A 27,805-nucleotide genomic window follows, 5' to 3' on the forward strand; every position below is an offset into this window, starting at 1 on the left:
CCCCTCTGATAGAACAGAGGCAAGCCGTACGAGCTGGACCTGTACCTCTGGTGGACCAGAGGTACGCATCACATGCGCAGCAAGAGCCAACAGGCCCTGCGCAACCAGCACCCTGGGCCATTCAGGGATGCCCAAACCTGATTCAGCCTGGACCCTCTGGCCCCGTACCGCCCGCCCCTCTGATCGAACAGAGGCAAGCCGTACGCGAAGTGCCAGCTGGACCTGTACCTCTGGTGGACCAGAGGTACGCATCACATACGCAGCAAGAGCCAGCAGGCCCTGCGCAACCAGCACCCTGGACCATTCAGGGATGCCCAGTACTGATGCAGCCTGGACCTCATGGCCCTGTGCTGCCCGTACCTCTGCCCCACCCGGGGTACCCAGCGCCGATGCAGAGATCACCTGCCGGACTGCTGGAGCAGTGGGACATGACATGGAGACAGCCTGGACCATCTGGACCATCTGGACATGTGCCGCCCGTACCACTGCACGAAAAGGAGTATGGCGTGCCGGCACGGCCAGATGGCCAGCCCACAGCCAGTACCAGCTCCATGCCGATATTCCCGCCCCAACCTACGGCGGATGATACGGCCCAACATACCAGAGCCTGGGTTCAGCATGATGGCAGTCCCATGCCTCAGCCAACCTCCGCCCTGACAAAAGCCATCAGAGCTTCAAGGGCCCAGGACAGCCCCCGTCCACCAATCAATGACGATCTACGAACGGTGCCCCTTATTGCCAGACAATCAATGGCCAAGGACCTGCCTCCCTTCTCTGAAGATCCACGGGAGCACACCGAACGCTGGAGGGACTGGATGAGCCTGCTCCAGGAAAGCAGCGTCTCCATCCCACGACGGTCGCTCCGACAGAGGACAAGCAGCGTGACCCTGCACCTCTTCTGCGACACCTCGGAGCACGCTGAACGCTGGAGGGACTGGATGAGCCTGCTCCAAGAAAGCAGCGTCTCCATCCCACGACGGTCGCTCCGACAGAGGACAAGCAGCGTGACCCTGCACCTCTTCTGCGACACCTCGGAGCACGCTGAACGCTGGAGGGACTGGATGAGCCTGCTCCAGGAAAGCAGCGTCTCCATCCCACGACGGTCGCTCCGACAGAGGACTAGCAGCGTGACCCTGCACCTCTTCTGCGACTACTCGGAGCAAGCTTGCTGTGCCATCGCTTGCTTCGTGGAGAAAGTGCAGGGAACCCTAAAAACCACGTTCATCGCCAGCAAAAAACCCCCCAGTCCCCACATGGGGGGAGCCTGGGAAAGGTTGGTGCGCTCGGTAAAACGAGCCCTGAGCGCCACCTTAACGGAGAGGGCGCCAAGGGAGGAAACCCTGCGCACAGCATTGGCAGAGGCTGAGTTTGTGGTCAACAATCGGCCACTGACTCATGTCTCTGTCAGCCCGCGGGACGAAGAGCCCCTCACCCCAAATCGAAGCCATCCCAGCTGCCGACGGCCAAGTGAGGACGGCCCGGGTCCAAACAGCCACAGGAACGTACACCCGCCCTGCTGTCAAACTCGCCCTCATCCTCCCCGCACCAGCACCAGCGCCCGCACCGGCACCAGCACCAGCGCCGCCCTCTACAGCACCCGGACCACGGATGCCGCATGGGAGCCACAACCCCCAGCGGCCCAGGGGAACCGGACGTCGAGGACGCCGCCGACCTACACGTCCGGACCGCTAGGCGCAGCCGTGACTGCACCGGGGGGAGAATTGTACCGGACGTACCTCCACCGACTTAAAATTAATTTTAACAAATCTGAATTTACGCAGAGGCAGTTCCTTTACAAACTCACCTCTGCGCATATTCGAATTTAGGCAACAAAATTCTCTCTATAAAAATCTGTAATCTTATCTGCACTTGTGTAAAACTATAAATCTTATCTGCTGATTAATAAATAAAACCACGGGGTCAAGCAGTCATCATTATAGACAAAAAACAAAGGCTTGACCCCCCAACACCCTCTTATAAATTAAATACCTCTCATCTGTACAAAACATGGAAGATTTGCATGAAATTTTGAAATTGTGCAAACGCAGTTTCCTTTACAAAACTTGCCGTTTGCACAAAATTGAATATTGTGCAAATCTTCCCCTTTTAAATATATGTTTTCTCTCTTTAATATGTAAATTTGCACAAATTAAATATTGTGCAAAGCTGCCTTATAAAAAATATTTTCTCTCTGTAATATGTGCAAACTCACAAAATATAATTGAATAAAAATGACACGGGCAAAGTGGTTTGAGGAACAGTCAGGACCTAGTCAAAATCGTCCCCTTCCAAGTTACGCAACAACGGCGCTCTCTCCTGTGACAAATTCCGGGAACCCAAAATAATTCTCGGAATTTGTCGCTAACAAAGGGAGAGCTAGGCCCGTTGGTCCTTTAAAAGGCGGACAACTTGTGCAATTTAGCAGAGAGCCAGCAACGATCGGACCATCAACATCTCTCCTGGACTGCCTTGACTGCCTTCTTCAAGCCTCTTCTGCCCTGGACCTTCACTGCAACCTGGCCTTCTTCTTCCTCCCGGCTCCCTGGTGTTCATCAAGAAGAAACTGTCACAATAGTCGAAGCGTCCCTAGTCAGGGCGCAGGTTCCCCCCTACCTTCCTCCCCCCTGCCTTATACCTTTCTCCCACATTTTCCCCATTTCTCCCTTTTCCCTATATTTTTCCCCATTTTTCCCCACATTTTCCCCACTTTTCCCTTTCGTAATTTTTCCCCATTTTTTACCACATTTTTCCCCATTTTTGCATTTTCCCCATATTTTTCCCCATTTTTTCCATTTTTTCAACATTCTCCCTACCTTTTCCCGACCTTCCCTTCCAAGGCGTCGAAGCGGCCAGCCGGCCACTCCCGCTATATCGTCTGTGCGGCCGGCGACTACAGTGCCGTCCCGTACAGTGGGGTTCTCGTAGAATTTCTCCGCTTGTGCGGCGATAATTAGCTTCTTTATCAGAGGAATTTTTGCGTCATTATGAAGCCTGATTGATCCACTAGGGTGCGCGCATTCAACGCTATTAACTTACCGCTTATTATAATATATTTCGCTTGTTTATTATTCTGGATTGACATGATATACGTTCTGTTAAAATGTATATTTATGATAATGCTATATGTGGAGGTAAAACATTGTATGTATTATATCGACTTTTGCTTTATGACAATAATGAAAATATTGGCGGCCCTAATAAGGGCCTTTTGTTTGACTCGGACGACGGTGATGATGATGATGAGTCGTTTGTTTGTTCTCGGTGTTGCTGGGTGTCGTGTCGGTCAAGTTGGTCGGTAGTCTGTCCATCTGTTGGCTCCTCACTTGGAGCTGGTGTACTTGGTGACGGCCTTGGTGCCCTCGGACACGGCGTGCTTGGCCAGCTCGCCGGGAAGGAGCAGCCTGACGGCGGTCTGGATCTCCCTGCTGGTGATCGTGGACCTCTTGTTGTAGTGGGCCAGGCGGGAGGCCTCGGCGGCGATGCGCTCGAAGATGTCGTTCACGAAGCTGTTCATGATGCTCATCGCCTTGGAGGAGATACCGGTGTCGGGGTGCACCTGCTTCAGCACTTTGTAGATGTAGATTGCGTAGCTCTCCTTCCTCCTGCGCTTAGACTTCTTCTTGTCCCCCTTGGAGATGTTCTTCTGGGCCTTGCCCGACTTCTTGGCTGCTTTTCCGCTTGTCTTGGGTGGCATCTTGCTTGCTGCTCGTCGATTTTGACTTTGAAAAAATGCCATCTTTTTGAGTAGTTTACTTTACTTTCACGACGCTGTGGCGGCGATCGACTAGGGCGGCTCTCTTTCGCCTCGAGCTAGCTAGCTAGCACCCGTGCGGCCCCGTCTGCTATAGCATCGCCCGTAGCGGGGGGGAGCCGAGAGCGGCCATTGTTAGCGAGCTCGCCGAGAACGTAAATACACCGGTCCCGTGAACGAAAAAGCCACAAGCAAAAATTCAGCCAGACTCGCCTAACCGCTAGTCTGCTATTCCGCTATCGAAGCAGTTCGCAAGCACCCAGCACCCCTATCATGTCAGGTCGCGGCAAAGGAGGCAAAGTGAAGGGAAAGGCAAAGTCCCGCTCTAACCGCGCCGGACTCCAGTTCCCCGTCGGACGTATCCACCGCCTGCTGAGGAAGGGCAACTACGCCGAGAGGGTGGGCGCCGGTGCCCCCGTCTACCTGGCCGCCGTCATGGAGTACCTGGCCGCCGAGGTTCTCGAGCTGGCCGGCAACGCCGCCAGGGACAACAAGAAGACCAGGATCATCCCCCGCCATCTGCAGTTGGCCATCCGAAACGACGAGGAGCTCAACAAGCTGCTCTCCGGCGTGACCATTGCTCAGGGAGGTGTTCTGCCCAACATTCAGGCTGTTCTCCTGCCCAAGAAGACAGAAAAGAAGGCGTAATTTTGACAGCGACAAACTATACTAACATCAGAAAAAAAAATGAACGTCCCTCAAGTCCACGACCACCACACCATACCATCAAGATGACTTGATTCATTATTTAAAAAAGGCCCTTCTCAGGGCCGCCAATTTTTCTCACTATTTTAAAATTACAAAAGTCGTTATATACCTACACTATATGTAAATAATTATATTCTTCATGGTCTTAAATCTATGTATGTGCAAAATATATTCTATTCATGCATTATTATTGGCGAAAAGTTGACATTTTAAATCTCATTCAATTTGAGGTTAAAGCAACGTGTCAATCAATTTGTGATTAATGGATAATGGCAAATGGAGTAAAATTAGCTTGATTTACAAGCTGTTTCTCCTTTACGATGATGATTTTATTGAGTCTAGTCGTATTATATGATATTTTCGACTGTTTTATGACTATTCATTCATTTAGATATATTTCACAATACGCACTTACCCTTAATTTGACATTTCTGACCACAGACAATGATAAATTATAGATGATAAATCAATACAATAGTGATGGGGGTGACGCGTCCGACACTTTCGCAAAGAAAGTGATTAAAAAGTTTAAAAAAACATGAATAAATTATTGATATGGGGTGGGTGTGGGGTTTTCGTATTTTCGAAAGAGTAATTTGCAATCGGATGAACATTTGGCGGCCCTGATAAGGGCCATTTTGGGTCGAAATTGGAATGGTGAGCTGTTGTTTGTTTGTTGTCTCGCTTCGATCCGATTGATTTGATTAGATGGTCGGTCGGTTGGTTGCGTGCTCGCGGCTTAAGCACGCTCTCCGCGGATGCGTCTCGCCAGCTGGATATCCTTGGGCATGATGGTGACGCGCTTGGCGTGGATCGCGCAAAGGTTGGTGTCCTCGAAGAGGCCGACCAGGTAGGCCTCGCTCGCCTCCTGCAGGGCCATCACGGCTGAGCTCTGGAAGCGCAGGTCGGTCTTGAAGTCCTGGGCGATCTCGCGCACCAGCCGCTGGAAGGGCAGCTTGCGGATCAGCAGCTCCGTGCTCTTCTGGTAGCGGCGGATCTCGCGAAGGGCGACCGTGCCGGGCCTGTAGCGATGGGGCTTCTTCACTCCTCCGGTGGCGGGCGCGCTCTTCCTCGCCGCCTTCGTGGCCAGCTGCTTCCTGGGGGCCTTGCCTCCGGTAGACTTGCGGGCGGTCTGCTTTGTACGAGCCATGTTCTGTTTGAAATATTACAATGACCCAAAAAAGATCTCGTCACCCTATTTATAGGAAAGAACCGTGAGAGTACGACGGTGCGATGCCATTGGTCGCCCGCCGGGTCTTGGGGAGTGAGTAAATCAGGGTTGCCAATGCGTATGTTCTAAAATACCCACAGCGGAAAATTCAAAATCACAATTATGTGTATAATTTTTTTTTTGTTTTTTTTTTTTTTTTTTTTATGTACCTATATTAATATGCGTATATAATTCGTAAAAATAAGTATTTATAGTACATTTATAATATAATATATCCTGCGAAAGAAAACGAAATTATAGTACTTTTAATAATTGGCAATATTGTCGGAAAATCAAAAAAAAAACACTTTTAATGGGATCTCCGCACTTTAACTTTTCTCATTAAATTTACAATTCATAAGAATTCTCCGCAATTTTGGGAATTCACCACGAATTGGCAACCCTGCAGTCAGTCAGGCTACGCGAGTGGGGGGCCATCGTCGAGTATATAATGAAGGGGAAATCCGGAAACTCAAAAAATCGTTCTTCACCCGCCTTACTGAGCGGTTGCCTTCGCGTTCGTCTCAACCGAAAACAAACCAAAAAACACCATGACCGGTCGCGGAAAGGGAGGAAAAGGCCTCGGAAAGGGTGGAGCCAAGCGTCACAGGAAGGTGCTTCGCGATAACATCCAGGGCATCACGAAGCCGGCCATCCGCCGTCTGGCTCGCAGGGGAGGCGTCAAGCGTATCTCCGGCCTGATCTACGAGGAGACTCGCGGCGTGCTGAAGGTGTTCCTGGAGAACGTGATCAGGGATGCTGTCACCTACACCGAGCACGCCAAGAGGAAGACCGTCACCGCCATGGACGTCGTGTACGCCCTGAAGCGCCAGGGTCGCACCCTGTACGGCTTCGGCGGCTAGGCTGCGCGCGACCACCACACCATCACCGTCACCGTCACATCCACCCGATTGTTTATTTACGACAACACACTACTTGGCAGTGTGATAAAACTTAAAAAAAAAACGGCCCTTCTCAGGGCCACCACTATGTTCAAGCCGTTTAATGCATCTTACACAATTCTCGGACCGACCGACTGCCCGCAAAGTATAATATAATATGATTAGTCACGCGAGGTAAGAATTATTTCGAGGCGCAAGGAACGCCGTTTTATTTGTAAAAATAAAAAGTAGAGTTAAATTCAGAAATTTTAAACGATTCCCACTTCACGGCAAATAAGAATCTAGGAAAAAACATAAAAATAACCGCGCCGGAGCAGGAAAATTTAATAGTTTTTAATTTAAAGTTGATATTCTCTATGTAAACAGAACGGCGTCACACGCCCCTGGCATGAGGATTAAAAAAATGTTAGCTGGCTACATATCGAGTCGGAGGTCTTCTGTCTTTTGGTAGGAAAGGAAAAAAAAAAATAACCCACAAAAACGCACGATTTCATTGTACAGCAGGGAAGGACAATAAATTTAAAAGTTTCATACTTTTTACTAAAAATTCACCTTCATACTGTGTGGACTGTGAGAATTTCATTTTTGGGCTGCGTCCTTTTCATTGATGTTGTCATTCTGTGAAAAAATTCGTAAGCCTTTATGACATAATTACTCTATGACTTACTATTATTATGCGCTTCTCTATGGCGCTTCCGGAAAAACCCTTACCCGTGCTTTATTGCCATTATATAAGTTATGCGAATGAATGGTTATGATAATAATAATAATAAATAATATGAAATTCGGTGGAATGAATAATAATTGACGCATTTTACTATTATACCTCTTGCGATACTCTCTCTAATCTCATCGAATATTTTTGTATTATGCATTTATGAAATCATTGGTAGCCCTGAAAAGGGCTTTTTATCGTCAACAACTTGGCACCGCGACTCGGGTGCTCGCTTTCCGCCAGCTGATATATCCGCGGTGGTGATAGATATATTATATAATGACAATATATAACTATACACACACGTGAAGTCATGTGGAAGTCCTACTTCTTGGGTGCGGCCTTCTTCGCTGCGGGCTTGCCCTTGGGAGCTGCGGCAGCCTTCTTCGGCTTGGGCGCTTTGGGCTTCTTGGTCGGGGGCTTGGCCGACTTCTTCGCCTTCGTGGGGCTCTTTGGCTTCGCGGCAGGCTTCTTGGCGGCGGCGGCCTTCTTGGCCGGCGAGCCGGCGGGAGCCTTCTTCGCCTTGGCGGGGGCGACGGCCTTCTTCGCCTTGGCGGGCGCGGCGGCCGCCTTCCTGGGCTTCTTGGCGGCGGAGACGGCAGAGGTGCGCTTCTTGGGCGCGGCGGCGGCCGGTTTCTTGGCGCCACCGGCGGAACCCTTGGCCTTCGCCTCCAGCTTGAAGGAGCCGGACGCTCCCTTGCCCTTGGTCTGGACCAGGGCGCCGGACTCGACGGCTCCCTTCAGGTACTTCTTGATGAAGGGGGCAAGCTTATCGGCGTCGACCTTGTAGTTGGCGGTGATGTACTTCTTGATGGCCTGCAGGGACGAGCCGCCGCGCTCCTTCAGCTCCTTGATGGCGTTGTTGACCATCTCGGACGTCTTCGGGTGAGAGGGCTTCGCCTTGGGCTTCTTGGCCGCCGCGGCGGATGCCTTTGCCTTCTTGGCGGGAGTGGCCGGAACGGGAGACGCCGCCGTCGCTGCTAGTGCTGTATCTGCCATTGTAGATTGGTGCTGGTGGTGCTGTTCGGCTTGCTTGCTGATGCTGAATATATCCTCAAAAAAAAGGAAATTTTCGGAATTCGAATGGCGTCCCTACCGTGCCGCCGGCGCAGAGAGCTCGCTTGTCGATTGTGATGATGAAAACGTGTATCATTTATGCTTAGGTCCTCGGAGTAAAATAGGATTTTATCGGCGAGGATAAATTTTCCTTAACGGTAGGGCGCGGGCGGGCGTAGGACAGAGATGTGGGCCCGCGGAGGGCGGGGAATCTGCGCTCCCCGGGAGCGGCGCTAGGCGCAGTGAGGCTCCGGATGAGGAAATGCGCGAGGGCGGCGACTCGGAGTGCCACAAAAGAGACCGCAGCTCGGGAGACCCTCGAGTCGGCGGGTCGGGAGGGCGGCGTGGGCGAGGGCGGGACTCCGGCCGGGGGGTCCCGCAGCATTCCCGCCGTCGGGGGGCCCCGCGAGCGCCGACAGGGCTCCCGAGCCGCCCCGCCGTAGAACGGCGTGCCGGCCCACAGCATACATCGGGCTCGCGGTGCTCGGGCCTGTATAATATTATGTGTACGCCAAACCGACCTAGGCGTGATAATAATGCGAAATAAATTAATAATGTTATACGAAATTAATTTTAAAAAATTAAACGAGCCCTACTGATGATGCTATTATATCTGATTTCTTACAGGACAGCCGGGGGCGGCGCGGCGCGGCGTGAGATACGAGCCCTCGAAGACATGAAAATAATAACCTGGTTAAACTATTAATGTTTGCGATTGTTTATGTGCTTAAAAAAAAAACTAATTAAAAAAAAAAGAATTATGTTGATGATGATGATGAATAACGAAAGTGGGAAAAAAAAAAAAAAAAAAAAAAACCAAAAACAAAAACTACAGACAGGCAAAGAAACAAAAACCATAACTAATATAAGATATTTAATCAGAACATCATCGGATGACATATAACTGGAAAAATAACAGCAGCAAATAAATGTCTAGCATCACTTTATCCAATGATGGGAAAGAAAAGTCGGATAATAAATTACTTCTTTATAAAACAACAATAAGACCAGATTTCACGTACGGATGCCCCATTTGGGGGCACGCCGCTCCAAGTCTCATACAAAAGATTCAACTCTTTCAAAATAAAGCCATTAGACTTGCTTTAAACGCACCTAAATGGATTAGAATTTCTTCTATCCATAATGACACCAACATTCCGTTGATAAAGGACTTAATTGTTTCCCAAGCAACCAAGTTTTATGCCGGCCTTCCCAGCCATACTAATCCTACAATAAATTCCCTTTCAAAATATAGCGAAAACGATAAATTTAAATATAAAAGACCCAATATAGTCCTCCGGAAGGAATAATAGCCTGCCTACAGCCGCAGTATAGTTTTTAAGCTCTTGTTCAACAAACACCAATATAATAATAAAAATAACTGTAAAGAATCTAAAGATAATCAAATATAATTATGTTAGAGTCAATAAAAAAATCATGTTTAGGAACTCTGTAAAATTAAGTAAATCAAAAGTCATCGGATGTGTTTGCAAATTATTTGAAAATTTGTCAGCTGCATTTAGAACAAATACAAATAAAATTTGACGTTATCGTCAATTGACTTTTTGTTTTTTTTTTCTCCTTTTTACTAAATTTACTAAATTGCCACTACATTTAATCTGAAAAAAAAGAAGAAAAAAAAAACACGTGGAAAGAAGCTGTGGGTGTGCGAAAGAAAACTTATTACTTTTAATTAAGTTAAATGTTGGAAAATTTATGATTTAAATTTAATTATGGAATAAATGAAAATATCAACGGAATATATGTCGATAATTATTCACGCATCATCAGATAGTTGCACGTTTGATCGATCCACCCACTGAACTTGACACTTGGAAACGGAAACGGAAACGGAAGTCAATCACGATGCATTGTTCATGAAAAATGATGGCCGCCCGGCGTGACCGACCCCAGAGAGGGCGGCCGTTCAGGTGTTCGGGGGTCCGGTGAGAGAGCGCGGAGGCGACGGTGAAAAGCGGCGAGGAAAAGAGGTGAAACGATACGAGGAAATGAAAAGAAAGCGGAGGTCCGGACCTCCACGCGCCATATCGTTTCGCGCGCGCGAAGATAACACTGAGATTATTATTTAATGATTATTTAACAAACATCACACCCGCGCACACGCGCACACACACACACAACACACACAACACACACAACACATCAGATCCGTATAACTGGCATCAAATCGATTGATTAAAGTTTATTTACATTATTATCAAACAGCGATCACGAGAGTTACGAGATGAACACAAACAAAAAGATTGACAACTGTCTAAACCATAGAAAGAAGAAATTGGTAGAAAAAAAAAAACAAAAGTTAAAGAAACGTAAAAATAAAGAGAGTCCCCTCTGTTTGAATACTCCCCCCTATGTCCATGGCTTTTTGGGTTAGTATAATCATAAAAAAAGGCAATTAATCAAAATAACTTTTAATGATTAAAAATTAATTAATTAATTAATGTAATTTTAATTAATATCGGCAAATCTCGTTTAAAAATATTAATTATCAAATATGTAATTTTAATTAATATCGGCAAATCTCGTTTAAAAATATTAATTATCAAATAACGATTTATAAAAAATAATGATTATTCTGTCTCATATTTGTATTCAATATAACATATTTGTAATACACATTCCGTAAGCCAGGAGGAAGATTTCTGTGCAGGCAAAACCACAATTCGATAGTATGTTCACGTATGTTCTATGAAAGTTTGCGTAACCGATATTCACACAAAAATAGTAAACAAATTAATTCCAAAAGTATGCACGTTTCTTTCCTGACATGGCGCTGCATGGACTCACACCGATCTAGTATTAATATTAAAAAGTGATGAATTAAAAAAAAAATGTTGTGAAATAATAAATGTTTATCGGTAAGTACTTGATGCAATTATTTAATCAAAAATCTCCGGTGAAAGAACATATATTTGCGATGGCAACACTGCGCCATAAAGTCGTTTTCCTTACGTCAAATGTCGTTTATTGTTTTACCGTTTTGTTTGAAATCATATTTTTGATCTAGCCTCTGTCATGACAGAGATCATTGTGATATTAGTGTTTTTACAGTGGATAAACTTTAATCAATTGATATGATGTGCGTGAAATATCTACGTATCTGATTTTATATCGGGCAATAATGCGAGTTGTTTGTTTTGACATGACGTGAATAAATCCCGCTTTTCGGGTAGATATCCACCGGATCGGGTAGTTCATTCGTCCCCATGCCGTCCATCGTCTTCTCCCATCCGTCATAGTCATCATCGTCGTCATAATAATATTATATCGCAAACAAACGAATATAAAACGATCACAAAAACAAAATGGCGCGTGGATGTTCAGACGTTGTGTACATCGTGGAACTTCATAATGCGGTGTATAGTAGAAGAATTTGTAAGCTTTTTAAGTTAATTTCATCAAAGTTCACCAGTCCTAAAGAGTCCTATATTCTCTCGAGCCTTTAAAAATAAATATCAATTCTACTTTTGCCCCCAATCTTCTAATAAACCATACAATATTCAACAGTAATGTATGTTAAAAGAATAGCAAATGTGAAATCAATGTCCAGTGTTTTTCTACTACAGTGTGTTTATCTGAGGTGACTGGCCAGGTTTGGACATGTTTTTCTGTTTTCACAAAAGGGCGCTATACAAATTATCGAATTATTGTTATTACAAGGCGTCCGTATCATTTGTGTAATTATGTAAATGTCCCAACTGCTGCTAACCACCTGGAGCCAATGAGACTATGTACAGAATGGTGGGACAACAGTTGGTATGACTTAGATAATAATGAAAAGTAAGAATAACCTAACCTAACCCAACCTAACCCAACCCAACCTAACCCAACCTAACCTAACTTAACCCAACCTAACCTAACTTAACCCAACCTAACCCAACCTAACCTAACCCAACCTAACCCAACTCAACCCAACCTAACCTAACCTAACCCAACCTAACCCAACCTAACCTAACCTAACCTAACCCAACCTAACCTAACCTAACCTAACCCAACCTAACCCAACCTAACCTAACCCAACCTAACCCAACCTAACCTAACCCAACCTAACCTAACCCAACCTAACCCAACCTAACCCAACCCAACCTAACCCAACCTAACCCAACCCAACCTAACCTAACCCAACCTAACCTAACCCAACCTAACTTAACCCAACCCAACCTAACCTAACTTAACCCAACCTAACCTAATCCAACCTAACCCAACCTAACCTAACCCAACCTAAACTAATCCAATCTAAACTAACCTAACCCAACCTAAACTAACCCAACCTAATCTATAACCTAACATACAACCCAACCCAACCTAACAGCGTTGTTTGTGTGGTGCCAGGAGTCCCTTTTGGGTGGAATTTTTTTTTCTAAATCCCCTGTTTTAACCCCCCCCCTCCTCCCTCACCCCTCTCACTCCACCACTCCCTCTCCTGACCTAACCTAAGCTAATCCGACCCAACCTACCAGCGTTGTTTGTGTGGTGCGAGGAGTCCTTTTTGTGTACTATTTTTTTTTAAATACCTCTTTCTTCCCCCCCCCCCCTCCTCCTCCTCCTCCTCCTCCTCCTCCTTCCCTTCCCTTCCCTTCCCTTCCCTTCCCATTCCTTTCCTTCCCTTCCCATTCCTTTCCTTTCCTTTCCTTTCCTTTCCTTTCCTTTCCTTTCCTTTCCTTTCCTTTCCTTTCCTTTCCTTTCCTTTCCTTTCCTTTCCTTCCCTTACCTTACCTTACCTTTCCTTTCCTTTCCTTTCCTTTCCTTTCCTTTCCTTTCCTTTCCTTTCCTTTCCTTTCCTTTCCTTTCCTTTCCTTTCCTTTCCTTTCCTTTCCTTTCCTTTCCTTTCCTTTCCTTTCCTTTCCTTTCCTTTCCTTTCCTTTCCTTTCCTTTCCTTTCCTTTCCTTTCCTTTCCTTTCCTTTCCTTTCCTTTCCTTTCCTTTCCTTTCCTTTCCTTTCCTTTCCTTTCCTTTCCTTTCCTTTCCTTTCCTTTCCTTTCCTTTCCTTTCCTTTCCTTTCCTTTCCTTTCCTTTCCTTTCCTTTCCTTTCCTTTCCTTTCCTTTCCTTTCCTTTCCTTTCCTTTCCTTTCCTTTCCTTTCCTTTCCTTTCCTTTCCTTTCCTTTCCTTTCCTTTCCTTTCCTTTCCTTTCCTTTCCTTTCCTTTCCTTTCCTTTCCTTTCCTTTCCTTTCCTTTCCTTTCCTTCCCTTACCTTCCCTTCCCTTTCCTTTCCTTTCCTAACCTTTCCTTTCCTTTCCTTTCCTTTCCTTTCCTTTCCTTTCCTTTCCTTTACTTTACTTTACTTTACTTTACTTTACTTTACTTTACTTTACTTTACTTACCTTACCTTACCTTACCCCCAATTATTAATGATATTATTGTGTTTGCAGGTTCCTTCCGACCGGAGCATTTTCTGTGCTGTGCGAGGTGAGCGGTGATGCGCTGCTTTCTCGGGGTGGGTGCGAGCAGCTCGCTCTCTGCTGTCCCGGGAAACTTGTACGGGCCCGAAGCCAGCCGGAGTCCCGCTCTCCTGTTATTCTGAAAGTCAAGAAATGTAAGAACAACTAGCACAGACGAATTCTTAATTAACGTCATATCAATTAAACAACTCTATTCTAAAACAATACTCCTTTACACATTTACATAAATACAAACCACATTAAATAACAACCGACACGCACGTGTATCGGTGTACAATATGTACATTTTAACGCAGCGTCACGTTCATTGTACACTATAGTTTCATATAGTGCAAACTTCTAGACGTGATTTGTTATATTAGATTGCCTTGTTGGCAATAAGAAAGAGAATTAAATTTTATATACATATATCCTGGAGGTGATTTAATCATTAGTAAAAATCATTTAATAAATAATTATTGCAGAGTGCTATTATATCGTATTCATCTCGGTTTAAAAATATTGACGTCTGATAATGTTATAACAAAATAATATCATCGCTTCAAGCGTTGTTCAATTCATTTACGAGCGGAGAATTATTATTAATATGATGATCAAAACCTGTCGGTTCCGGTTCATATAGTGCAAACTTCTAGACGTGATTTGTTATAATAGATTGCCTTGTTGGCAATAAGAAAGAGAATTAAATTTTATATACATATATCCTGGAGGTGATTTAATCATTAGTAAAAATCATTTAATAAATAATTATTGCAGAGTGCTATTATATCGTATTCATCTCGGTTTAAAAATATTGACGTCTGATAATGTTATAACAAAATAATATCATCGCTTCAAGCGTTGTTCAATTCATTTACGAGCGGAGAATTATTATTAATATGATGATCAAAACCTGTCGGTTCCGGTTCCATGATATTTCATCAAAATGACAATTCAACACACCTCCAAAAAGTGATATAGCGTCATGAAAAGTGATGAAACAAAAAATACGTTTAATAGTTACCTACGTAACCTACTTAGCCTAGTTTTTGTTTCATCACTTTTCATGACTTCATATCACTTTTTGGAGGTGTGTTGAATTGTCATTTTGACGAAATACCCGGTCACTCACAGTCAAAACGATCAAGTTATTTATTATTAGATCACGCACAAGTATTTAATTAAAAATAATATAAATTACATATTTAAAAATACATCTTTAGCCATCGTACATCTTTCTTTCTTTCGAAAAGTTCAATAATAAAATTCTTATAGTTAGTTAAAAGTGTAGAGTGTATAGTCTGGCCTCAAACCATTTTTTGTCTGTCTGTTGGTACGATATCATTTTCCTTTATCGGCATTAGAGGTCAGCAGTCTGTGTAGAGCTTTTATACTTATTACATAAATTTCCTCTACCGAATAAGATGAAGGTGATATATAATTGTTAATTTCCTTCTCTCATCTCATATCTGTGAATAAATTGTGTAATGAATGAATTTAAATCAATGAATTTAAATCTATCTATTCAAATACTGCCGCCGCAGAGTTTGGTTCGCGGATTTGCCACCAGAGACAGGGATCTACACTTTCATTCGGGGATCTACGCTTCGCTAGTGGTTCGCGTCTAGGTCGAAATACAAACTTACTGGTTTTGAACTTGGATAATATTCATGTTCAGAGTTCATGAAACAATTTATTATGATTTGTATTGTTTTTATTTTAAATATATTATTAGTTTAATGACTTTGACGTAATTGTGATATGAAATTATCATTTATTGATACTTGACTTGATTTTTTTTGTTTGTTTTAGATATTAATCAATTGTGGGGTTCTCGTAGAATTTCTCCGCTTGTGCGGCGATAATTAGCTTCTTTATCAGAGGAATTTTTGCGTCATTATGAAGCCTGATTGATCCACTAGGGTGCGCGCATTCAACGCTATTAACTTACCGCTTATTATAATATATTTCGCTTGTTTATTATTCTGGATTGACATGATATACGTTCTGTTAAAATGTATATTTATGATAATGCTATATGTGGAGGTAAAACATTGTATGTATTATATCGACTTTTGCTTTATGACAATAATGAAAATATTGGCGGCCCTAATAAGGGCCTTTTGTTTGACTCGGACGACGGTGATGATGATGATGAGTCGTTTGTTTGTTCTCGGTGTTGCTGGGTGTCGTGTCGGTCAAGTTGGTCGGTAGTCTGTCCATCTGTTGGCTCCTCACTTGGAGCTGGTGTACTTGGTGACGGCCTTGGTGCCCTCGGACACGGCGTGCTTGGCCAGCTCGCCGGGAAGGAGCAGCCTGACGGCGGTCTGGATCTCCCTGCTGGTGATCGTGGACCTCTTGTTGTAGTGGGCCAGGCGGGAGGCCTCGGCGGCGATGCGCTCGAAGATGTCGTTCACGAAGCTGTTCATGATGCTCATCGCCTTGGAGGAGATACCGGTGTCGGGGTGCACCTGCTTCAGCACTTTGTAGATGTAGATTGCGTAGCTCTCCTTCCTCCTGCGCTTAGACTTCTTCTTGTCCCCCTTGGAGATGTTCTTCTGGGCCTTGCCCGACTTCTTGGCTGCTTTTCCGCTTGTCTTGGGTGGCATCTTGCTTGCTGCTCGTCGATTTTGACTTTGAAAAAATGCCATCTTTTTGAGTAGTTTACTTTACTTTCACGACGCTGTGGCGGCGATCGACTAGGGCGGCTCTCTTTCGCCTCGAGCTAGCTAGCTAGCACCCGTGCGGCCCCGTCTGCTATAGCATCGCCCGTAGCGGGGGGGAGCCGAGAGCGGCCATTGTTAGCGAGCTCGCCGAGAACGTAAATACACCGGTCCCGTGAACGAAAAAGCTACGTAACGGGAAATAACACGTTCGACTCACAATGCACATTCCAAACGGGAACAATTAACATCCCCTATACCGTCCCCTCTACATCTTATGACACATCACCACCTTGCAAAAGAACTCCACAAAACTTAACAGTACCCTCCCCCCCCTCTCTAACAAACATCCCCTCGCCGCCCCGCGCCCAACCTTCCCCCCAACCATCCACCTCTCAATCCTCAATAATCCCTACCCCCCAAACCGCCCCCACCAACCAGAGCCAAACCCCTCAGATAATTGTTTCTCATCCCCGCATTCCCCCAATCATGCTACACAACAAAGCAGGTTGGAGCTCACTACAAGCAGCATTAATCGACCAAGGAGTCGATTTCTATGCAAAAAACTCAAGCAGGTATATTAACATATTCCCGAAAAACCCTCGCGATCACCACCGAACCACCAGACTTCTAACTTCAAGGAATGCAGAATTCCACTCATTCCGCCTTCCCGAGGACAAACCGCTGAAAGCGGTAATCCGCGGCATCCCCGAGGATATAACATGCCAGGAGATCGCCGATCTCCTAGCTCACAACTACCCGGTAATATCAGTCCATCGGATGAAAACCGGCCCCCAACGCTTAGCCCTCCCACTTATCTTAGTCAATTTAACTAAAAACGACAGGGCCAAACTTATTTTTACCGAATTAAATTCCATCATGAACCTCAGAATAACAGTTGAGACTCTGAGAAACAGATTGAGCATCGGCCAATGCTTCCGATGCCAAAATCACGGTCATAGCTCGGCTTGCTGCAATGCCCGTCCCAGATGCGTTAAATGCGCGGGTGATCATCCCACGCATGAATGCACCAAATCCCGGGACACCCCCGCCAAATGCGCTCTTTGCCAAGGGGCACATACGGCCAATTACAAAGGTTGCCCTTCCCGTCCCATCCCCCGCTACGCCCCCAGACAAGACAATCACCGCAGTCAAAACCAATGGCGACCCACCGAAAGGGCCTCCTGGCCCCTCCCTCACTACGCGGCCAATAGAAACCCGCAGGACCGACCCACAACTACGCACCACACAACCAACCATTCACGCCCCCCTCCCCTAATGTCCCTACAAACCACCCCCCCTCCACCCCAACCCCAAGCTACCACCGACCAAGCCCCTCCCCCAAACTCCACCCCCCCCCGCGCCCCTCAATACGCACTAGACGCTCTCACCAGAGCAACAGAACAGCTGCAAACATTCATGCAACAATCTCACCTCATGCTATCAAACACCCAAGCATTAATCACCTCACTAATGCAATAAAATCACCATTCATTGTCCTAAACAGTCACTCAGACCCACTAATGGCTTGTAATGTCTCGAACAACTCGCCAACCACTAAACATCCAAGCAGCGTTCTGGAACGCTAACGGAGGTTTTAATAATAGTCTGGGAGAAATTCACCAATTCCTCCTGGATTATAATCTAGACATCCTACTTGTCAATGAAACCTGGCTCAAACCCAGCCAATCTATAAGCCTACCTAACTATATAATTTATCGTAATGACCGCACCCACACCCGTGGCGGTGGGACGGCAATACTTGTCAAATACACATTAGACCACTGTTTAATCCCATGCCCCTGTACGGAAATTATCGAAGCAACTTCAGTCGTAGTAAACACAAAAAACCACGGCCCTATCAAATTTATATCAGTTTATAGCCCGCCAAAAAGAAAATTCTCTCACTTAGACCTTGACAATCTCCTTAAAACTAACATACCTACAGTAATAGCTGGCGACCTCAACGCCAAACACGGCACTTGGCACAGTCGGACCGAAAACGCCAAGGGAAAAGTCCTAGCAGAATACTCAGCTATGAGAAACATAAGCATAGACGCACCCGAAACTCCCACCTTATATACTCAACGATTCAGTCCGGACGTTATCGACTTAATAATAACAAAAAACTTACCTTTCTGGCACCTGTTACAACCCGTAAATAAACTCTCATCGGATCATGTACCCATACTGCTATCACTTACTGATAGCGCCATCCCGCCCACGCCAAACAGAAATACAACACGCAAAAAAATACTATGGAACAAACTAACTTACAACCTAGAATCTCTTCCAATTCCTACCTCCATACCTGACGAGGAAAGCCTCAACAAAGCAGTTGACGACCTCACAAACAACATTAAATCAGCGCTAATAAAAGCCACCACCGAAGTCCCGATTGATAAACCGCGACCCGACCTACCCAACGACCTTAAAGAATTAATAAGACAAAAAAATCGAGCAAAAAAGGACTGGCAAAGATCCTGTCATCCCATCGACAAAATTAAATTAAATAGACTCACACACGAAGTTAAAAACGAACTTAAAAAATACCGAGATCAAAGTTGGCATGACTTCATTATCTCACTAGAAGACGATAAAGGAGGATTTTGGAAACTCACAAAAAATCTCCGGAAACCAAAAATAAAAATATCCCCACTTACCGGACCCAATGGCACTGTTTACTCGACGGCCGATAAAGCCGAAGCCTTTGCAGACAGTCTGGAAAAACAATTTTCCCCCTGCACAACATACGACGATCCCTCGTTTATTTCCTTAGTAAACAAGAAAGTAGCTGAAATCACTACTTGTCCACCAGTAGGCCCCCCAATTAAATTCACGACCCCCCAAGAAGTCATAAAAATAATAAAAACACTTGTGCCCAAAAAGGCCCCGGGCCCGGACGCCATTACAAACAAAATCCTTAAATGCCTCCCACTAAAGGGCGCTTGCGCAATAACCGCCATTACAAATGCATCCTTCCGGCTACGCAAATTTCCTAAAGCGTTCAAAAAAGCAGACGTAATCTTAATCCCCAAACCGGGAAAAGATCTATTAATTGCCGAAAATTACCGACCAATTAGCCTACTTCCCTCGATAGGAAAAATAATGGAAAAAATTATAGTCAACAGAATCAACGACACCCTTATTGAAAAACAACTTATCCCTGATATTCAACATGGTTTCCGGGAAAACCACTCAACACAGCACCAACTTCTCCGCGTAGTCGAACACATAACGGACGGCTTTAACACCCGAGTTCACTCAACAGCCGTCTCCCTCGACATCGGTAAAGCATTCGACAAAGTTTGGCACGAAGGCCTTTTATTCAAAATGTATGAACAAGGCTTTTCGATCGCGATGATACAATACGTACATAGCTACTTAAGCGAACGCACCTTCACTATCAAATTAGACGGCCACCGCTCCACAGAAAGGAAAATTAATGCCGGAGTCCCGCAAGGTTCAAGGGCCGCTCCTGTCCTTTATAAAATATACACATGCGACGTACCTGTCCCCAATGATAGGTACACCATAATGGCACAATTTGCCGACGATACCCTCTTAGTTTCAAGCTCAGTAAATTCAATGAACTGCACCCGCCGAGTACAAGCCCACCTTACAAAACTAGAAGAATATTTCAAAAAATGGAGAATCTCAGTAAATCCCACCAAAAGTGTAGCCACTATATTCACCAAAAGGATCCCAAGACGTCCGCCGAACCTACATTTGTTCGGAGAAAATGTGCCGTGGCGCAAATCCATGAAATACTTAGGCCTAACATTAGATTCCAAACTCACATGGCGCCTCCATATCCAAGACAAACTCAAATCAGCCACCAGAGCCCTACACGCCCTTTACCCCATGATGTGTAAAAACAGTAAATTAGCGATGAAAAATAAATTACTAATATACAAAGCCATCATCAGACCCATGCTCACCTACGCAGCACCCATATGGGGAAACGCTGCTCCCGTACACTTAAAAAAGCTCCAAATATTCCAAAATAAAGCCATCAGATTAGCCCTCGGCGCCCCCCGTTGGATGAGAAATTCACAAATTCATAAAGACTCCGGCATTCCCACGCTGAGAGAATTCTTCATTAAACAAGCTGAGCGTTTTTACGCCGGAATACCCAATCATAAAAATAACTCAATAAATAAACTCGCCCGGTATGACGAAAGAGTCCGTACTATACATAAAAAGCCCAAACAAATCCTCAGGAAGGACTAAAACTATATTGCAACCAACTCCCGCAAAATTTAACGACCACAAACTTGTAAATTAATAACTTATCTTGTAAAATCATGCCCATCATTATAAAGGAGCTAGAGCTTGTAAACCAAGCTAATTACTCTATTTGCCATTCTATCAAAGTCAAAGTCACAAGCAAAAATTCAGCCAGACTCGCCTAACCGCTAGTCTGCTATTCCGCTATCGAAGCAGTTCGCAAGCACCCAGCACCCCTATCATGTCAGGTCGCGGCAAAGGAGGCAAAGTGAAGGGAAAGGCAAAGTCCCGCTCTAACCGCGCCGGACTCCAGTTCCCCGTCGGACGTATCCACCGCCTGCTGAGGAAGGGCAACTACGCCGAGAGGGTGGGCGCCGGTGCCCCCGTCTACCTGGCCGCCGTCATGGAGTACCTGGCCGCCGAGGTTCTCGAGCTGGCCGGCAACGCCGCCAGGGACAACAAGAAGACCAGGATCATCCCCCGCCATCTGCAGTTGGCCATCCGAAACGACGAGGAGCTCAACAAGCTGCTCTCCGGCGTGACCATTGCTCAGGGAGGTGTTCTGCCCAACATTCAGGCTGTTCTCCTGCCCAAGAAGACAGAAAAGAAGGCGTAATTTTGACAGCGACAAACTATACTAACATCAGAAAAAAAAATGAACGTCCCTCAAGTCCACGACCACCACACCATACCATCAAGATGACTTGATTCATTATTTAAAAAAGGCCCTTCTCAGGGCCGCCAATTTTTCTCACTATTTTAAAATTACAAAAGTCGTTATATACCTACACTATATGTAAATAATTATATTCTTCATGGTCTTAAATCTATGTATGTGCAAAATATATTCTATTCATGCATTATTATTGGCGAAAAGTTGACATTTTAAATCTCATTCAATTTGAGGTTAAAGCAACGTGTCAATCAATTTGTGATTAATGGATAATGGCAAATGGAGTAAAATTAGCTTGATTTACAAGCTGTTTCTCCTTTACGATGATGATTTTATTGAGTCTAGTCGTATTATATGATATTTTCGACTGTTTTATGACTATTCATTCATTTAGATATATTTCACAATACGCACTTACCCTTAATTTGACATTTCTGACCACAGACAATGATAAATTATAGATGATAAATCAATACAATAGTGATGGGGGTGACGCGTCCGACACTTTCGCAAAGAAAGTGATTAAAAAGTTTAAAAAAACATGAATAAATTATTGATATGGGGTGGGTGTGGGGTTTTCGTATTTTCGAAAGAGTAATTTGCAATCGGATGAACATTTGGCGGCCCTGATAAGGGCCATTTTGGGTCGAAATTGGAATGGTGAGCTGTTGTTTGTTTGTTGTCTCGCTTCGATCCGATTGATTTGATTAGATGGTCGGTCGGTTGGTTGCGTGCTCGCGGCTTAAGCACGCTCTCCGCGGATGCGTCTCGCCAGCTGGATATCCTTGGGCATGATGGTGACGCGCTTGGCGTGGATCGCGCAAAGGTTGGTGTCCTCGAAGAGGCCGACCAGGTAGGCCTCGCTCGCCTCCTGCAGGGCCATCACGGCTGAGCTCTGGAAGCGCAGGTCGGTCTTGAAGTCCTGGGCGATCTCGCGCACCAGCCGCTGGAAGGGCAGCTTGCGGATCAGCAGCTCCGTGCTCTTCTGGTAGCGGCGGATCTCGCGAAGGGCGACCGTGCCGGGCCTGTAGCGATGGGGCTTCTTCACTCCTCCGGTGGCGGGCGCGCTCTTCCTCGCCGCCTTCGTGGCCAGCTGCTTCCTGGGGGCCTTGCCTCCGGTAGACTTGCGGGCGGTCTGCTTTGTACGAGCCATGTTCTGTTTGAAATATTACAATGACCCAAAAAAGATCTCGTCACCCTATTTATAGGAAAGAACCGTGAGAGTACGACGGTGCGATGCCATTGGTCGCCCGCCGGGTCTTGGGGAGTGAGTAAATCAGGGTTGCCAATGCGTATGTTCTAAAATACCCACAGCGGAAAATTCAAAATCACAATTATGTGTATAATTTTTTTTTTGTTTTTTTTTTTTTTTTTTTTATGTACCTATATTAATATGCGTATATAATTCGTAAAAATAAGTATTTATAGTACATTTATAATATAATATATCCTGCGAAAGAAAACGAAATTATAGTACTTTTAATAATTGGCAATATTGTCGGAAAATCAAAAAAAAAACACTTTTAATGGGATCTCCGCACTTTAACTTTTCTCATTAAATTTACAATTCATAAGAATTCTCCGCAATTTTGGGAATTCACCACGAATTGGCAACCCTGCAGTCAGTCAGGCTACGCGAGTGGGGGGCCATCGTCGAGTATATAATGAAGGGGAAATCCGGAAACTCAAAAAATCGTTCTTCACCCGCCTTACTGAGCGGTTGCCTTCGCGTTCGTCTCAACCGAAAACAAACCAAAAAACACCATGACCGGTCGCGGAAAGGGAGGAAAAGGCCTCGGAAAGGGTGGAGCCAAGCGTCACAGGAAGGTGCTTCGCGATAACATCCAGGGCATCACGAAGCCGGCCATCCGCCGTCTGGCTCGCAGGGGAGGCGTCAAGCGTATCTCCGGCCTGATCTACGAGGAGACTCGCGGCGTGCTGAAGGTGTTCCTGGAGAACGTGATCAGGGATGCTGTCACCTACACCGAGCACGCCAAGAGGAAGACCGTCACCGCCATGGACGTCGTGTACGCCCTGAAGCGCCAGGGTCGCACCCTGTACGGCTTCGGCGGCTAGGCTGCGCGCGACCACCACACCATCACCGTCACCGTCACATCCACCCGATTGTTTATTTACGACAACACACTACTTGGCAGTGTGATAAAACTTAAAAAAAAAACGGCCCTTCTCAGGGCCACCACTATGTTCAAGCCGTTTAATGCATCTTACACAATTCTCGGACCGACCGACTGCCCGCAAAGTATAATATAATATGATTAGTCACGCGAGGTAAGAATTATTTCGAGGCGCAAGGAACGCCGTTTTATTTGTAAAAATAAAAAGTAGAGTTAAATTCAGAAATTTTAAACGATTCCCACTTCACGGCAAATAAGAATCTAGGAAAAAACATAAAAATAACCGCGCCGGAGCAGGAAAATTTAATAGTTTTTAATTTAAAGTTGATATTCTCTATGTAAACAGAACGGCGTCACACGCCCCTGGCATGAGGATTAAAAAAATGTTAGCTGGCTACATATCGAGTCGGAGGTCTTCTGTCTTTTGGTAGGAAAGGAAAAAAAAAAATAACCCACAAAAACGCACGATTTCATTGTACAGCAGGGAAGGACAATAAATTTAAAAGTTTCATACTTTTTACTAAAAATTCACCTTCATACTGTGTGGACTGTGAGAATTTCATTTTTGGGCTGCGTCCTTTTCATTGATGTTGTCATTCTGTGAAAAAATTCGTAAGCCTTTATGACATAATTACTCTATGACTTACTATTATTATGCGCTTCTCTATGGCGCTTCCGGAAAAACCCTTACCCGTGCTTTATTGCCATTATATAAGTTATGCGAATGAATGGTTATGATAATAATAATAATAAATAATATGAAATTCGGTGGAATGAATAATAATTGACGCATTTTACTATTATACCTCTTGCGATACTCTCTCTAATCTCATCGAATATTTTTGTATTATGCATTTATGAAATCATTGGTAGCCCTGAAAAGGGCTTTTTATCGTCAACAACTTGGCACCGCGACTCGGGTGCTCGCTTTCCGCCAGCTGATATATCCGCGGTGGTGATAGATATATTATATAATGACAATATATAACTATACACACACGTGAAGTCATGTGGAAGTCCTACTTCTTGGGTGCGGCCTTCTTCGCTGCGGGCTTGCCCTTGGGAGCTGCGGCAGCCTTCTTCGGCTTGGGCGCTTTGGGCTTCTTGGTCGGGGGCTTGGCCGACTTCTTCGCCTTCGTGGGGCTCTTTGGCTTCGCGGCAGGCTTCTTGGCGGCGGCGGCCTTCTTGGCCGGCGAGCCGGCGGGAGCCTTCTTCGCCTTGGCGGGGGCGACGGCCTTCTTCGCCTTGGCGGGCGCGGCGGCCGCCTTCCTGGGCTTCTTGGCGGCGGAGACGGCAGAGGTGCGCTTCTTGGGCGCGGCGGCGGCCGGTTTCTTGGCGCCACCGGCGGAACCCTTGGCCTTCGCCTCCAGCTTGAAGGAGCCGGACGCTCCCTTGCCCTTGGTCTGGACCAGGGCGCCGGACTCGACGGCTCCCTTCAGGTACTTCTTGATGAAGGGGGCAAGCTTATCGGCGTCGACCTTGTAGTTGGCGGTGATGTACTTCTTGATGGCCTGCAGGGACGAGCCGCCGCGCTCCTTCAGCTCCTTGATGGCGTTGTTGACCATCTCGGACGTCTTCGGGTGAGAGGGCTTCGCCTTGGGCTTCTTGGCCGCCGCGGCGGATGCCTTTGCCTTCTTGGCGGGAGTGGCCGGAACGGGAGACGCCGCCGTCGCTGCTAGTGCTGTATCTGCCATTGTAGATTGGTGCTGGTGGTGCTGTTCGGCTTGCTTGCTGATGCTGAATATATCCTCAAAAAAAAGGAAATTTTCGGAATTCGAATGGCGTCCCTACCGTGCCGCCGGCGCAGAGAGCTCGCTTGTCGATTGTGATGATGAAAACGTGTATCATTTATGCTTAGGTCCTCGGAGTAAAATAGGATTTTATCGGCGAGGATAAATTTTCCTTAACGGTAGGGCGCGGGCGGGCGTAGGACAGAGATGTGGGCCCGCGGAGGGCGGGGAATCTGCGCTCCCCGGGAGCGGCGCTAGGCGCAGTGAGGCTCCGGATGAGGAAATGCGCGAGGGCGGCGACTCGGAGTGCCACAAAAGAGACCGCAGCTCGGGAGACCCTCGAGTCGGCGGGTCGGGAGGGCGGCGTGGGCGAGGGCGGGACTCCGGCCGGGGGGTCCCGCAGCATTCCCGCCGTCGGGGGGCCCCGCGAGCGCCGACAGGGCTCCCGAGCCGCCCCGCCGTAGAACGGCGTGCCGGCCCACAGCATACATCGGGCTCGCGGTGCTCGGGCCTGTATAATATTATGTGTACGCCAAACCGACCTAGGCGTGATAATAATGCGAAATAAATTAATAATGTTATACGAAATTAATTTTAAAAAATTAAACGAGCCCTACTGATGATGCTATTATATCTGATTTCTTACAGGACAGCCGGGGGCGGCGCGGCGCGGCGTGAGATACGAGCCCTCGAAGACATGAAAATAATAACCTGGTTAAACTATTAATGTTTGCGATTGTTTATGTGCTTAAAAAAAAAACTAATTAAAAAAAAAAGAATTATGTTGATGATGATGATGAATAACGAAAGTGGGAAAAAAAAAAAAAAAAAAAAAAACCAAAAACAAAAACTACAGACAGGCAAAGAAACAAAAACCATAACTAATATAAGATATTTAATCAGAACATCATCGGATGACATATAACTGGAAAAATAACAGCAGCAAATAAATGTCTAGCATCACTTTATCCAATGATGGGAAAGAAAAGTCGGATAATAAATTACTTCTTTATAAAACAACAATAAGACCAGATTTCACGTACGGATGCCCCATTTGGGGGCACGCCGCTCCAAGTCTCATACAAAAGATTCAACTCTTTCAAAATAAAGCCATTAGACTTGCTTTAAACGCACCTAAATGGATTAGAATTTCTTCTATCCATAATGACACCAACATTCCGTTGATAAAGGACTTAATTGTTTCCCAAGCAACCAAGTTTTATGCCGGCCTTCCCAGCCATACTAATCCTACAATAAATTCCCTTTCAAAATATAGCGAAAACGATAAATTTAAATATAAAAGACCCAATATAGTCCTCCGGAAGGAATAATAGCCTGCCTACAGCCGCAGTATAGTTTTTAAGCTCTTGTTCAACAAACACCAATATAATAATAAAAATAACTGTAAAGAATCTAAAGATAATCAAATATAATTATGTTAGAGTCAATAAAAAAATCATGTTTAGGAACTCTGTAAAATTAAGTAAATCAAAAGTCATCGGATGTGTTTGCAAATTATTTGAAAATTTGTCAGCTGCATTTAGAACAAATACAAATAAAATTTGACGTTATCGTCAATTGACTTTTTGTTTTTTTTTTCTCCTTTTTACTAAATTTACTAAATTGCCACTACATTTAATCTGAAAAAAAAGAAGAAAAAAAAAACACGTGGAAAGAAGCTGTGGGTGTGCGAAAGAAAACTTATTACTTTTAATTAAGTTAAATGTTGGAAAATTTATGATTTAAATTTAATTATGGAATAAATGAAAATATCAACGGAATATATGTCGATAATTATTCACGCATCATCAGATAGTTGCACGTTTGATCGATCCACCCACTGAACTTGACACTTGGAAACGGAAACGGAAACGGAAGTCAATCACGATGCATTGTTCATGAAAAATGATGGCCGCCCGGCGTGACCGACCCCAGAGAGGGCGGCCGTTCAGGTGTTCGGGGGTCCGGTGAGAGAGCGCGGAGGCGACGGTGAAAAGCGGCGAGGAAAAGAGGTGAAACGATACGAGGAAATGAAAAGAAAGCGGAGGTCCGGACCTCCACGCGCCATATCGTTTCGCGCGCGCGAAGATAACACTGAGATTATTATTTAATGATTATTTAACAAACATCACACCCGCGCACACGCGCACACACACACACAACACACACAACACACACAACACATCAGATCCGTATAACTGGCATCAAATCGATTGATTAAAGTTTATTTACATTATTATCAAACAGCGATCACGAGAGTTACGAGATGAACACAAACAAAAAGATTGACAACTGTCTAAACCATAGAAAGAAGAAATTGGTAGAAAAAAAAAAACAAAAGTTAAAGAAACGTAAAAATAAAGAGAGTCCCCTCTGTTTGAATACTCCCCCCTATGTCCATGGCTTTTTGGGTTAGTATAATCATAAAAAAAGGCAATTAATCAAAATAACTTTTAATGATTAAAAATTAATTAATTAATTAATGTAATTTTAATTAATATCGGCAAATCTCGTTTAAAAATATTAATTATCAAATATGTAATTTTAATTAATATCGGCAAATCTCGTTTAAAAATATTAATTATCAAATAACGATTTATAAAAAATAATGATTATTCTGTCTCATATTTGTA

General features: G+C 45.1%; 10 protein-coding genes across 10 annotated transcripts; 4 read left to right on the top strand and 6 right to left on the bottom strand.

Annotated features, from left to right (window-relative positions):
• Nucleotides 1-3,246: 3,246 nt before the first annotated feature.
• On the bottom strand, nt 3,247-3,758 carry LOC149408600 (histone H2B-like). The gene has a single exon (XM_089650555.1). It carries the CDS (start codon nt 3,734-3,736, stop codon nt 3,320-3,322), a length of 417 nt encoding a protein of 138 aa, XP_089506681.1. The 5' UTR covers nt 3,737-3,758; the 3' UTR covers nt 3,247-3,319.
• Nucleotides 3,759-3,920: 162 nt separating this feature from the next.
• Nucleotides 3,921-4,794, top strand: LOC149408601 (histone H2A). The gene has a single exon (XM_089650558.1). It carries the CDS (start codon nt 4,025-4,027, stop codon nt 4,397-4,399), a length of 375 nt encoding a protein of 124 aa, XP_089506684.1. The 5' UTR covers nt 3,921-4,024; the 3' UTR covers nt 4,400-4,794.
• A 301-nt stretch (nt 4,795-5,095) lies between these two features.
• Nucleotides 5,096-5,623, bottom strand: LOC149408602 (histone H3). Its single transcript, XM_089650556.1, has one exon. It carries the CDS (start codon nt 5,607-5,609, stop codon nt 5,199-5,201), a length of 411 nt encoding a protein of 136 aa, XP_089506682.1. The 5' UTR covers nt 5,610-5,623; the 3' UTR covers nt 5,096-5,198.
• A 526-nt stretch (nt 5,624-6,149) lies between these two features.
• LOC149408603 (histone H4) lies at nt 6,150-6,656 on the top strand. Its single transcript, XM_089650559.1, has one exon. The coding sequence runs from the start codon at nt 6,221-6,223 to the stop codon at nt 6,530-6,532; it is 312 nt and encodes a 103-aa protein (XP_089506685.1). The 5' UTR covers nt 6,150-6,220; the 3' UTR covers nt 6,533-6,656.
• Nucleotides 6,657-7,479: 823 nt separating this feature from the next.
• Nucleotides 7,480-8,350, bottom strand: LOC149408604 (uncharacterized). Its single transcript, XM_089650554.1, has one exon. The coding sequence runs from the start codon at nt 8,283-8,285 to the stop codon at nt 7,611-7,613; it is 675 nt and encodes a 224-aa protein (XP_089506680.1). The 5' UTR covers nt 8,286-8,350; the 3' UTR covers nt 7,480-7,610.
• A 7,552-nt stretch (nt 8,351-15,902) lies between these two features.
• Nucleotides 15,903-16,371, bottom strand: LOC149408605 (histone H2B). Its single transcript, XM_089650565.1, has one exon. It carries the CDS (start codon nt 16,348-16,350, stop codon nt 15,976-15,978), a length of 375 nt encoding a protein of 124 aa, XP_089506691.1. The 5' UTR covers nt 16,351-16,371; the 3' UTR covers nt 15,903-15,975.
• A 4,430-nt stretch (nt 16,372-20,801) lies between these two features.
• On the top strand, nt 20,802-21,645 carry LOC149408606 (histone H2A). Its single transcript, XM_089650561.1, has one exon. The coding sequence runs from the start codon at nt 20,876-20,878 to the stop codon at nt 21,248-21,250; it is 375 nt and encodes a 124-aa protein (XP_089506687.1). The 5' UTR covers nt 20,802-20,875; the 3' UTR covers nt 21,251-21,645.
• A 301-nt stretch (nt 21,646-21,946) lies between these two features.
• On the bottom strand, nt 21,947-22,474 carry LOC149408607 (histone H3). The gene has a single exon (XM_089650560.1). It carries the CDS (start codon nt 22,458-22,460, stop codon nt 22,050-22,052), a length of 411 nt encoding a protein of 136 aa, XP_089506686.1. The 5' UTR covers nt 22,461-22,474; the 3' UTR covers nt 21,947-22,049.
• Nucleotides 22,475-23,045: 571 nt separating this feature from the next.
• Nucleotides 23,046-23,509, top strand: LOC149408608 (histone H4). Its single transcript, XM_089650562.1, has one exon. It carries the CDS (start codon nt 23,072-23,074, stop codon nt 23,381-23,383), a length of 312 nt encoding a protein of 103 aa, XP_089506688.1. The 5' UTR covers nt 23,046-23,071; the 3' UTR covers nt 23,384-23,509.
• An 821-nt stretch (nt 23,510-24,330) lies between these two features.
• Nucleotides 24,331-25,201, bottom strand: LOC149408609 (uncharacterized). The gene has a single exon (XM_089650552.1). The coding sequence runs from the start codon at nt 25,134-25,136 to the stop codon at nt 24,462-24,464; it is 675 nt and encodes a 224-aa protein (XP_089506678.1). The 5' UTR covers nt 25,137-25,201; the 3' UTR covers nt 24,331-24,461.
• Nucleotides 25,202-27,805: the final 2,604 nt, after the last annotated feature.

Source organism: Hesperophylax consimilis, unplaced genomic scaffold, assembly GCF_061612785.1.
Source record: "Hesperophylax consimilis isolate HC1 unplaced genomic scaffold, BYU_Hcon_1.0 scaffold_166, whole genome shotgun sequence".
Classification (NCBI taxonomy): domain Eukaryota; kingdom Metazoa; phylum Arthropoda; class Insecta; order Trichoptera; family Limnephilidae; genus Hesperophylax; species Hesperophylax consimilis.

Excerpts from the sequence above, each read along its gene's own strand:
- LOC149408600 (XM_089650555.1), bottom strand. The coding sequence starts at position 3,736 with ATGGCATTTTTTCAAAGTCAAAATCGACGAGCAGCAAGCAAGATGCCA.
- LOC149408601 (XM_089650558.1), top strand. The coding sequence starts at position 4,025 with ATGTCAGGTCGCGGCAAAGGAGGCAAAGTGAAGGGAAAGGCAAAGTCC.
- LOC149408602 (XM_089650556.1), bottom strand. The coding sequence starts at position 5,609 with ATGGCTCGTACAAAGCAGACCGCCCGCAAGTCTACCGGAGGCAAGGCC.
- LOC149408603 (XM_089650559.1), top strand. The coding sequence starts at position 6,221 with ATGACCGGTCGCGGAAAGGGAGGAAAAGGCCTCGGAAAGGGTGGAGCC.
- LOC149408604 (XM_089650554.1), bottom strand. The coding sequence starts at position 8,285 with ATGGCAGATACAGCACTAGCAGCGACGGCGGCGTCTCCCGTTCCGGCC.
- LOC149408605 (XM_089650565.1), bottom strand. The coding sequence starts at position 16,350 with ATGCCACCCAAGACAAGCGGAAAAGCAGCCAAGAAGTCGGGCAAGGCC.
- LOC149408606 (XM_089650561.1), top strand. The coding sequence starts at position 20,876 with ATGTCAGGTCGCGGCAAAGGAGGCAAAGTGAAGGGAAAGGCAAAGTCC.
- LOC149408607 (XM_089650560.1), bottom strand. The coding sequence starts at position 22,460 with ATGGCTCGTACAAAGCAGACCGCCCGCAAGTCTACCGGAGGCAAGGCC.
- LOC149408608 (XM_089650562.1), top strand. The coding sequence starts at position 23,072 with ATGACCGGTCGCGGAAAGGGAGGAAAAGGCCTCGGAAAGGGTGGAGCC.
- LOC149408609 (XM_089650552.1), bottom strand. The coding sequence starts at position 25,136 with ATGGCAGATACAGCACTAGCAGCGACGGCGGCGTCTCCCGTTCCGGCC.